Here is a 12,009-nt window from a genome sequence, read left to right on the forward strand (position 1 = left end):
AGGTTGAAAGTGAAAGGTTGGGAAAAGATATTTCATGCAAATAACAACCAGAAAAGAGCAGGAGTAGGTATACTAATATCCAACAAATTAGACTTCAAATGTAAAACAGTTAAAAGAGACAAAGAAGGACACTATATACTAATAAAAGGAACAATTAAACAAGAAGACATAACAATCATAAATATTTATGCACCGAACCAGATGCCCCAAAATACGTGAGGAATACACTGCAAACACTGAAAAGGGAAATAGACACATATACCATAATAGTTGGAGACTTCAATTCAACACTCTCATCAATGGACAGAACATCTAGACAGAGGATCAATAAAGAAATAGAGAATCTGAATATTACTATAAATGAGCTAGACTTAACAGACATTTATAGGACATTACATCCCACAACAGCAGGATACACCTTTTTCTCAAGTGCTCATGGATCATTCTCAAAGATAGACCATATGCTGGGCCACAAAGCAAGTCTTAACAAATTTAAAAAGATTGAAATCATACACAACACTTTCTCGGATCATAAAGGAATGAAGTTGGAAATCAATAATAGGCGGAGTGCCAGAAAATTCACAAATACGTGGAGGCTCAACAACACACTCTTAAACAACGAGTGGGTCAAAGAAGAAATTGCAAGAGAAATTAGTAAATACCTCGAGGCGAATGAAAGTGAAAACACAACATATCAAAACTTATGGGACGCAGCAAAGGCAGTGCTAAGAGGGAAATTTATTGCCCTAAATGCCTATATCAGAAAAGAAGAAAAGGCAAAAATGCAGGAATTAACTGTCCACTTGGAAGAACTGGAGAAAGAACAGCAAACTAATCCCAAAGTAAGCAAAAGGAAAGAAATAACAAAGATTAGAGCAGAAATAAATGAAATTGAGAACATGAAAACAATAGAGAAAATCAATAAGACCAGAAGTTGGTTCTATGAGAAAATCAATAAGATTGATGGGCCCTTAGCAAGATTGACAAAAAGAAGAAGAGAGAGGATGCAAATAAATAAGATCAGAAAGGGAAGAGGAGACATAACTACTGACCTCACAGAAATAAAGGAGGTAACAACAGGATACTATGAACAACTTTACGCTAATAAATACAATAATTTAGATGAAATGGATGGGTTCCTGGAAAGACATGAACAACCAACTTTGACTCAAGAAGACATAGATGACCTCAACAAACCAATCACAAGTAAAGAAATTGAATTAGTCATTCAAAAGCTTCCTAAAAAGAAAAGTCCAGGACCAGACGGTTTCACATGTGAATTCTATCAAACATTCCAGAAAGAACTAGTACCAACTCTCCTCAAACTCTTCAAAATAATCGAAGCGGAGGGAAAACTACCTAATTCATTCTATGAAGCCAACATCACCCTCATACCAAAACCAGGCAAAGATATTACAAAAAAGAAAACTACAGACCAATCTCTCTAATGAATATAGATGCAAAAATCCTCAATAAAATTCTAGCAAATCGTATCCAACAACACATTAAAAGAATTATACATCATGACCAAGTAGGATTCATCCCAGGTATGCAAGGATGGTTCAACATAAGAAAATCAATTAATGTAATACATCATATCAAATTAATGTAACAAATCAAAGCAGAAAAATCACATGATCATCTCAATTGATGCAGAGAAGGCATTTGACAAGATTCAACATCCTTTCCTGTTGAAAACACTTCAAAAGACAGGAATACAAGGGAACTTCCTTAAAATGATAGAGGGAATATATGAAAAACCCACAGCTAATATCATCCTCCATGGGGAAAAATTGAAAACTTTCCCCCTAAGATCAGAACAAGACAAGGATGTCCACTATCACCACTATTATTCAACATTGTGTTGGAGGTTCTAGCCAGAGCAATTAGACAAGAAAAAGAAATACAAGGCATCAAAATTGGAAAGGAAGAAGTAAAACTATCACTGTTTGCAGACGATATGATACTATACGTCGAAAACCTGGAAAAATCCACAACAAAACTACCAGAGCTAATAAATGAGTACAGCAAAGTAGCAGGTTACAAGATCAACATTCAAAAATCTGTAGCATTTCTATACACTAGTAATGAACAAGCTGAGGGGGAAATCAAGAAACGAATCCCATTTACAATTGCAACTAAAAGAATAAAATACCTAGGAATAAATTTAACTAAAGAGACAAAAAACCTATATAAAGAAAACTACAAAAAACTGTTAAAAGAAATCACAGAAGACCTAAATAGATGGAAGGGCATACCATGTTCGTGGATTGGAAGACTAAATATAGTTAAGATGTCAATCCTACCTAAATTGATTTACAGATTCAATGCAATACCAATCAAAATCCCAACAACTTATTTTTCAGAAATAGAAAAACCAATAAGCAAATTTATCTGGAAGGGCAGGGTGCCCCAAATTGCTAAAAACATCTTGAAGAAAAAATACGAAGCTGGAGGTCTCGCGCTGCCTGACTTTAAGGCATATTATGAAGTCACAGTGGTCAAAACAGCATGGTATTGGCATAAAGATAGATATATCGACCAATGGAATCGAATAGAGTGCTCAGATATAGACCCTCTCATCTATGGACATTTGATCTTTGATAAGGCAGTCAAGCCAACTCACCTGGGACAGAGCAGTCTCTTCAATAAATGGTGCCTAGAGAACTGGATATCCATATGTAAAAGAATGAAAGAAGACCCATGTCTCACACCCTATACAAAAGTTAACTCAAAATGGATCAAAGATCTAAACATTAGGTCTAAGACCATAAAACAGTTAGAGGAAAATGTTGGGAGATATCTTATGAAACTTACAATTGGAGGCGGTTTTATGGACCTTAAACCTAAAGCAAGAGCACTGAAGAAAGAAAGAAATAAATGGGAGCTCCTCAAAATTAAACACTTTTGTGCATCAAAGAACTTCATCAAGAAAGTAGAAAGACAGCCTACACAATGGGAGACAATATTTGGAAATGACATATCAGATAAAGGTCTAGTATCCAGAATTTATAAAGAGATTGTTCAACTCAACAACAAAAAGACAGCCAACCCAATTACAAAATGGGAAAAAGACTTGAACAGACACCTCTCAGAAGAGGAAATACAAATGGCCAAAAGGCACATGAAGAGATGCTCAATGTCCCTGGCCATTAGAGAAATGCAAATCAAAACCACAATGAGATATCATCTCACACCCACCAGAATGGCCATTATCAACAAAACAGAAAATGACAAGTGCTGGAGAGGATGCGGAGAAAGAGGCACACTTATCCACTGTTGGTGGGAATGTCAAATGGTGCAACCACTGTGGAAGGCAGTTTAGCGGTTCCTCAAAAAGCTGAATATAGAATTGCCATACAACCCAGCAATACCATTGCTGGGTATCTACTCAAAGGACTTAAGGGCAAAGACACAAACGGACATTTGCACACCAATGTTTATAGCAGCGTTATTTACAATTGCAAAGAGATGGAAACAGCCAAAATGTCCATCAACAGAAGAGTGGCTAAACAAACTGTGGTATATACATACGATGGAATATTATGCAGCTTTAAGACAGGATAAACTTATGAAGCATGTAATAACACGGATGGACCTAGAGAACATTATGCTGAGTGAGTCTAGCCAAAAACTAAAGGACAAATACTGTATGGTCCCACTGATGTGAACCGACATTCGAGAATAAACTTGGAATATGTCATTGGTAACAGAGTCCAGCAGGAGTTAGAAACAGGGTAAGATAATGGGTAATTGGAGCTGAAGAGATACAGACTGTGCAACAGGACAAGATACAAAAACTCAAAAATGGACAGCACGATAATACCTAATTGTAAAGTAATCATGTTAAAACACTGAATGAAGCTGCATCTGAGCTATAGGTTTTTGTTTTGTTTTGTTTTTACTATTATTACTTTTATTTTTTTCTCTATATTAACATTCTATATCTTTTTCTGTTGTGTTGCTAGTTCTTCTGAACCGATGCAAATGTACTAAAAAACGATGATCATGCATCTATGTGATGATGTTAAGAATTACTGATTGCATATGTAGAATGGTATGATTTCTAAATGTTGGGTTAATTTCTTTTTTTCCGTTAATTAATAAAAAAAAAATGAGGATTGACCCATTCATTTGTTCATTCAATCATCCAATACATACTAAGAATCCACACCAAGCTAGGAACCATTTCAGGGGCTGGCAGTTTGGCAGTGAACAGTACAGACAATTTGCCTTTTATTTGGGAGGGAAAAAAAAAATACATATCAGAAGGTAAAACATATTTTGTAGAGAACGGAGGAGGGACCGTGACTTTTTAGAGAGTGGTCAGGGAAGAAGTTTCCCATGAAGTGACCTTTCAGCAGAGACCTGAAGAAGTGAGAGAAATACCACATGAACATGTAGGGGTGGGGATGTGAGTATATCCGGGATAAGAGACTTCAGCAGTTAGTGATCAATGATGACCACTTTTATTACTGTATATTCCTTGCCTTAAATTTCAGCAGGAAGCAAGAGAGGGACCCATCACGCCCTGGGTACTTGCTGTAAGCCAGGAACCTTGCCTAGCTTGGGATACACGCTGAACCTTACCACAACCTTGCAGCAAGTTTGTGTTATCATCTCTAGTTCACAGTTGGGAAACTAAGGCTCAGAGAGATTAAGTAGCTTGCCCAAGGTCACTCCCCAAGTGGTGAAGCCAGCATCCGACCCAGAAATAGGTGACTCCAAAACTCAAGCTCCCTTCACCCTTTGGCCCTGCCTGCCAATATAAACATGGTATATGATTCCATGTGACTCAAGAAGGTCTACAGTCAACATCCCTCCTGTACAAGGAGGGGTTGCCCCCTGTCTTCTAGATCTAAGCAGAAGAGGCCTTAAGGGCCTGAAGTAGAGCCTTGGGGCAAGAGCCCCAAGCAATCTCCCTGACCCCACTCAGACAAGCCAGCCCCAGCCCCAGACTCAGCCCTGTTTTCTGGAGGTCCAGCAGTCTCACCTTAGGCTTGGTATGCACAGTGAAGCTCAGCAGCCCGTGGTACACCTGGAGGGTCACAGGGTAACTCCAGGCCTCCAGGTTTTGCTTCCGCAGAAGGGTGGCCAGGCAGGAAAGGACCTTGAAAAAGTAAATGAGGGTATCTCAGCCCCACCAGGTTTGGCCAGGGGCAAAAGAGCCCAGGTTCTCACCAACTCCAGTAAATGTCAAAGGGATCATCTGAGAGTCCATGGAGCACCTAAACCCTTCCCAGGGGACATCCAAGCTTTTGCCAAATCAGACAAGCTATGAAAAGATAGCCAAGGGAAAAATGATAAGATACTAACCCATCGGAGGGCAGAAGTGGAGCCGCTGCTGGCCTGGGCTGACATGATATCCATGAAGGCTTTGGAGGTATCAGAGAACTTCTTAATGAGAACCGGGCTAGGCACTCTGTGGGGAGAGAAGAGAGGTCAGAACCCCAGAGGGGCCTCCGACATCGGTTAGTGGAACCCATCATGGTACAAAGGAAGAAGCTAGGACAGAGAGGGCACTGTTTGCCCAGTCACTCAGCTAGTGAGCGACAAAGACAGGATAAGAACTCATCCTTCCTGGCACCTAAGCTCCGCCCCCCTCACCTTCTCCATTGCCCACAACCCATTCTCTGTGGTGCTCATGAGATCAGGATCCTTACTAAACCCATGACTAAACCCTTACTAAATCCTCTCCTTACTTCTCCAGGTCTCCAGTTATCCTGAAGCCAGCATTCCATCCCCATTTCTCCTAGCCCACTCGTTGCATCAGGGCTCCCTCTACCCAGGCTCCAGGCTGCTAACGCTTAATTCCCCTGGAGCTTGATGTTATAGAATGCCATCAGACACTCAAGTATCTTGGGTTAACAACTCCCTGTTTCTGTTCTTCCTGTACACACCCCCTCATCCCTTCCACAGAGATACTTGGGTTCAAACAGGCGCCAGGACTTACCGCTTCAGGACCAGGTTCAGCAGATAAGCAACAGCAGCCAGAGACTCGGGGGACTCCACTGTCTCCATTGTAGTCATCTGAGAGTCAGATAGAAGGGGTGTGAAAGGGAAATGTGTCGTGCTAGTCAAATGAAAGAGGAGTGGGCAGGGAAACTATGTGCCCAGGAAAGCAGTGATGACCAGAACTCTGGAGCAGATATTGAAATCCCAGCTCTGTCACTTACTAACTGTGTGACTTTGGGCTGTGTGACTTTTAGGGTTTCCTCATTTGTAAAATGGGCACAATAGTACCTCATAAGTTGTTAGGAGGTTTGAGTTAATACATGTAAAACTCTCAGAACACTGCCTAGCACAAGATAAGTATCATGTACTGCTGTCTCATCTATTTTAGTATTCTGGAGCAGGGGCTGGCTAACTTTTTCATAAAGGGCCAGATAGTAAATATTTTGGGCTTTTTAGGTCACATAAAGTTCCTGTTGCATATTCTTCTTTGTGTGCATATGTTTAAATATTCCTTTAAAGAATGTAAAGGCTATTCATAGCTCTCAGGTTGTTATAAAAATTAGCTAGAAATCAGATTTGGCCCACAGGCCACAGTTTGCCAGCCCCTGTTCTAAAGCAGTCATTTTCATTCTCAAATTTTTACACCCTAAAAAATTATTAAGGACCCCAACAAGAGTTTGTTTATATAGGTTATGTCTATCAATACTTACCATATTAAAAATTAAAAGTAAGAAATTGTTAAAATGCAAGAATATACAACTGTTAAAATAACGTCACCAGACATAATGCAACTTTAAGAAAACTTTGCTGTACAGTTATGAGAGCATGCAACTGAAAATGGTAAATGAAATCCTGGCGTCATCATGGAAATAATGTGACCTCACCAACTCTTTAAAAAGGTTCAGGGGATGCCCAGGGATCCTGAACCAAATGTTAGCTCTAACGAGGCACCTGTGAATGAATGATGCACTTTCACCTTGTCAAGGCTGGCTCCTCTATCCACAGGTGCCGGGGATGTCCTCCAATTCTATCTTCTCTCTATAGCCTGCATAACCCACTGCTCTGAACACCCATCCCCAACCTGCACCCACTCACCAGTGCAGCAAAGTATTCAGTCTCTGTCTCCTTCCCGCCTTGAGAGCGGATCACCTCAGTGACTGCAGCAAGGACAGCACAGATCTGCACAGAAGGGAGATGGTGCCTGTGACATCTCTTAGAGCTAACCCACCCCAGGGTAGCCTCTTTCCCTGCTCCCTGACAAATGAATATCCCAACAATGCTCAGAGACAGAAAAATGAGCGGCCTTCAGAGCTAAGATTATACACCATGGGCCACCATGAAGAGTCAGAACAGTTGTGCCCAAGTTCCACCTCTGGAACTCAATCTTTTAGAAATCCCTGCACAAGTGTGCAATCATTTCTGTATCTAAAAAAAAAAAAAAGAGGATCAATAATGTTGTATTATCATACAATAAAAAAGGGTATATTCAAATACTATATAACCAATGGTAAAAATAATGTATATACCATTCAGTGGAGAAAAAAGTTGCAGAGTAGTGCATATAAAATATAATCATGTTTCAGTAAATCTAAATAACAGAATGTGGGTAAAATATATACAAAAAAGTCTAGAGCAGTGATGTGGACAAGAGGTTACTGAACACTTGAAATGGGGCTAGTGTGACTGAAGAGCTCTCTAATTTTTTGTTTTAATTAATTTAAATTTAAAAACTAATACCTGATTCAGGGCAGGCCACAGTGGCTCAGCAGGCAGAGTTCTCGCCTGCCATGCCAGAGACCGGGGTTCATTTCCGGGTCCTGCCCATACCCCCCCAAAAAAACTAATACCTGATTCAGTTCTTGAACCACACACACTTTGAACAACTTGGATACGCGTATATTCTTTTATATTTTCATAATTTTATTTATTTTTTAATTTTTACTTTTGAATCTACTTTTTAAACTGTAACCTGTATGAACTTTAAATACAAATAAAGGATTTCCAATGAAAATTTAGCTTCCAAATGGAGATGTGCTATAAATTAAAATACACATTAGATTTTGAAGACATAGCATGATGAAAGTTAATATTTTTATACTGATTGTAGGTTGAAAGAACATTTTGGATATACATGATTAAATAAAACATATTAACTTCAATTGTCCCTTTTTCCTTTTTAATGTAGCTACTAGAAAATTTAAAATTATATATGTGGCTTGCATTAATTTCTATTGTAGAATGCTGGTCAAGGATACATAACTTGTTAAAAGCAGCCACTGCTATAGACACAGGTTGGAGAACAACTTTCACATTGTATTCCAGTCACTTTGGTATCATTTAGAATTTTGACACTTTCCATTTTTTTTAAAAAAAGGAAAAGATACATAAATATATAACTTTAAAATACATAATTTAATTCTTGCTAAAGTAATTTCTAACTACTATTATGCAGCATTTAATTTACTCAACAAATGTTTCTTGAAACTATTCCATGTGGAAAGTCCAGTGTCAGGTACAATTAAGTAGATAAATATTAGGAAGCTATTTCTACCCACAAGGGGGGAACGTTCTTTAAAAAAGCAAAAAGTGGAAACTGTCCTGGGAGAGACAGTAAGTAGGGTATACAAAGGGAGATGATGCATCTTCCAGAAATACCAGCAGCTGTTATTCGACTGCAATCACCCTGAGCTGGAAGGAAATAAAAAGCATGTCTGTCTCCACCTCACTTTCCCAGGCATTCTGGACCCGTCCCCTACCTCCTTGTGGGCAGCAGAGTTGGACTCCCAGAAGCGCTGCACTTTGCTGAAGGTGACATTTGTGCAGTCGGAGAGGCCACTCAGGAAGGTGCCAGAGGACTTTTGACTGAGAGCCGGCTCCACCTCTTCTTCCATGGCCATCTCAGCAGCTTCACTTCTACCCAGTTGCAAGGACCCTGACTGCAGCTCATTATGCAACTTCACTGCATCAACTGTCAGGTCGCTCTTTCCTAAGAACGGGAGGCACAAGGGAAGCCCCCCATTTCTACCCAACCCGTTTTTGGCAGAGAGAACAACCCCTACAAACCAGGAGTCCAGGCTCCAAACCAAAACCAAATTCTGAGCACTGCCTGCCTCATCAGTCCACTATGTGCCTAGAATTTAGAAAACGAAGAAATAAATGAAGGTGAATACGTGTTGTAAAGAACTATCCAGGGCCAATTATTAATTAAGGTCATAAGTCGCAACGCAACTCTGACACCCGCGGCAGCCTAGACAAGTCATTTCCCTACTCTGGACGTCAGTTTCCTCATCTGCTAAATGGGAAGGGTGGGCCTTTACAGTGGTCTCCAGATCTTGCATTCCAGGAGATAAAAGATCTAATTCCTGGACCCTGGGCCTCTCCAGAGAGCCCCAGCCCCTTCCGGACCCAGGCCTGCCCAGAACTCCGCTCCTAACCCCGACCAAGTTTCTGCCCTGCTACCTGAGGGCCGGCTAAAAAAGCGGCTGCGGGCGGCCTGGCGGTGGCGGCAGATATTGGGGTTACTGTCGCTGCTGTGGCCTTTCTTCCAGCGCTTCAACTTAGCCGACACACCAGAGGGCAACTTCCCCGAGCGACCCATGTCGACTCGTCCTCCGCCGTCAGCGGGCTAAAAGGACGGACTAGCAGAGAATAAGAAACACGCGCAGAACCCACGTGGATCACCAGCCTGCTTCACTTCCTCTTCCTCTGACGTAAATTCCGGATTCGCCGCCCGTTACTATGGCAAAATAGTCAACATCCGGTTTTCCCGAAGGGGCGGCTTGGAGGAGATCCGCTGCTAGGGAGGGGTACAGTTGCTAGGGAATCTGTGGGGTTTCTTCTGCAGGGCCACCCTTCTTAGTCTGGGGTTTCTTCTGCAGGGCCACCCTTCTTAGCCACAGGAATGAGTCTGGAGTTCCTTTTCAGGTTTCTTTTATATATATATATATATATATATATATATATATATATATATATATATATATATATACCTTTATGTTATGTTTGAGAATATAATTTCAAATTTTAAACAAAGAAAGAAATTCATTTGAAAGAGTCAGAACCTATACAGTCCTGAAATAGTGAAGAGCAGGTCAGCCTGAAAAAGAGAAAAAAGCGTCCAGTGACATTCCAGATCTGCTTTGTGATTTTTATTTATTACTGGGGAAACCCACAGCGTGCCAATTGCTAAGCACCCTGCCCTCATGACAGCTCTCAACCCGTAGGTAATCCCCTCTTCTCCTAATCCTTCCTCAGAGCCAGCACCAATCCAGAATTGATCCCTGCTTCCCTGAGACCCTCCTCAGATCCTTCAGCCGGAACTCAAACTTTACAAAAGATGCATCTCTCCCCACTCTTGCTGAACAGCAGTCCAAGGTTCCTCTGGAATTCCCTTCCTCACTGTGAATCAATAAATTCGATTTTATTACACTAGGTGCTTATTCCTGGTGGGTTTTGGTTAATCAGACTTTAACACATTTATTTCACAAACTTTTTTTTTTTTAGCTCTCACAGAATAAGACACAATCCGTCAATCTTTAAAATGAACCAGATATCCATACAGTTTTTAGGTCCTGCTTCTTTCACTTGATACTGTGTGAACCCCCCACTGCCTGTATTCTTTAATATTCTTTTGCAGTTCTCACAACTGCTTGGGAGCTGAGTCACTGGGAAGCTTAATAAGAAACGTGGGCAGTAAGGCTGAGAAAAGGGAACTGGTGGCTTGGGGAGGAAGAGGAAGCAGAGTTTGGAAATTTTTGTTACTGAGCAGGTGCACACGCCCAGAAGTCTAGATGTGAGGATAACTGCTGAGAGCAGGCAGAGGAAGTGTTGAATTCAAGATTGGTTTACCATGCAGTGTGACACTGAGCAAGGCAATTCACCTCTCTAAGTCTCCGTTTCATCTTCTGCAAAGTGATGATAATAATATTGGACTCACTAGGTTACTGAGAGGCATTAATGTGAAAATGTGTGTGTATGTCAAAATATGGACGACTACAAAAAAAAAAAGATAGTAGTGATACCTTTCAAAGGGTGAAGTGCTACATCTTTGTCACCAGAGGGAGTTTGGCAAACAATCAGCAGCTTGCCACATTAGGGCTAAAACCCTCCGGAAAGGCCACAATACTAGCTAAATTGGTTGGGATTTCGCAAATCAGTTGGGGAGATAAGAGGCCCAGGGTACTGACATCCTTCCTAGCCTTTTCCGGGGCAACAGAAACCTACTGACCTCCAAAATTTGGTCTGAATCGCAGCTGGATACAACTCTGGATGAACCAACAGCAGGGGTCATGGGCCACCTGCTGGCCCTCCATCTGGAGGCATCTGTCCAGAACCTACTCTGGGAGGTGTGTTGTGCCAGAAGAGAGACAAGAGGGAGCCAAAGCACACTCTTTCCCACCCTGTATCCCAGAGTTCACTTTTTTGGTAAAGGACCAACTTCCCCAATCCTGAATTCCAATAGCATTTTCTATCCGGAGACATTAGCTGACTCCATGATCAGCCACACCATGGATATTCCATATATATATATTTGACGTTAGACTGTCTGGGTTGGAAACCAAGTACACCACTGACTGTGTGACCTTCAGCAAATCCTCTAACTCCTTGAGCCTCAGGTTTCCTCATCTGTAAAATGGGGATGACAGCTGATTTAGTTTGCTAGCTACCAATATACAAGTTATTTGCTACAATATACAAAGGAGGAACAGTCATAGGATAAATACCTCCATTTCCATAGGGAGAAAATGGAAGGAACACAATGGTCACTGGACCTAAGCAGTCTTGAAAACCTGCAGGGCAAACTCCATTAGATTTCACAGTCTGAGAGTAATTTATCCTCAGGGCTTTAGAAAGCGGCAGTCCCACCCTTTCCAAGGGCTTATGTAGTGGCCCATCTCTCTCTGAATGCATCCTTGGGGGACACTGGGGAGACCACTTTTTTCTCAGCTGCACCCTCTCCAAGCACCAGGGCCACACCTGGGCTCTCTGCCACCTCCAGGGCACATGCTGGAGCCCCTCCATGTGGTGGTAGCCAGGGTTTTCCTAATCCCCAAG

At 41.4% G+C, this 12,009-nt stretch overlaps 1 protein-coding gene across 2 annotated transcripts in view; it reads right to left on the reverse strand.

Moving 5' to 3' along the window:
* RRP12 (ribosomal RNA processing 12 homolog) overlaps nt 1–9,653 on the reverse strand; it is a 35,658-nt gene extending 26,005 nt beyond the window's left edge. Inside the window, exons 1-6 of one of the 2 annotated variants that reach the window (XM_077125632.1) lie at nt 9,415–9,653; nt 8,712–8,941; nt 7,051–7,134; nt 5,954–6,030; nt 5,317–5,422; nt 4,994–5,110 (exon numbers count right to left, since the gene is read on the reverse strand). In XM_077125632.1, the coding sequence (XP_076981747.1) occupies nt 4,994–5,110; nt 5,317–5,422; nt 5,954–6,030; nt 7,051–7,134; nt 8,712–8,941; nt 9,415–9,553 (753 nt within the window). In that variant the 5' untranslated portion in view covers nt 9,554–9,653. The remainder of the gene's footprint in view (nt 1–4,993; nt 5,111–5,316; nt 5,423–5,953; nt 6,031–7,050; nt 7,135–8,711; nt 8,942–9,414) is intronic. The other variant, XM_077125633.1, reaches the window with a different exon arrangement.
* Between the last annotated feature and the right edge of the window lie 2,356 nt (nt 9,654–12,009).

Source organism: Tamandua tetradactyla, chromosome 13 (assembly GCF_023851605.1).
Source record: "Tamandua tetradactyla isolate mTamTet1 chromosome 13, mTamTet1.pri, whole genome shotgun sequence".
Lineage (NCBI taxonomy): Eukaryota > Metazoa > Chordata > Mammalia > Pilosa > Myrmecophagidae > Tamandua > Tamandua tetradactyla.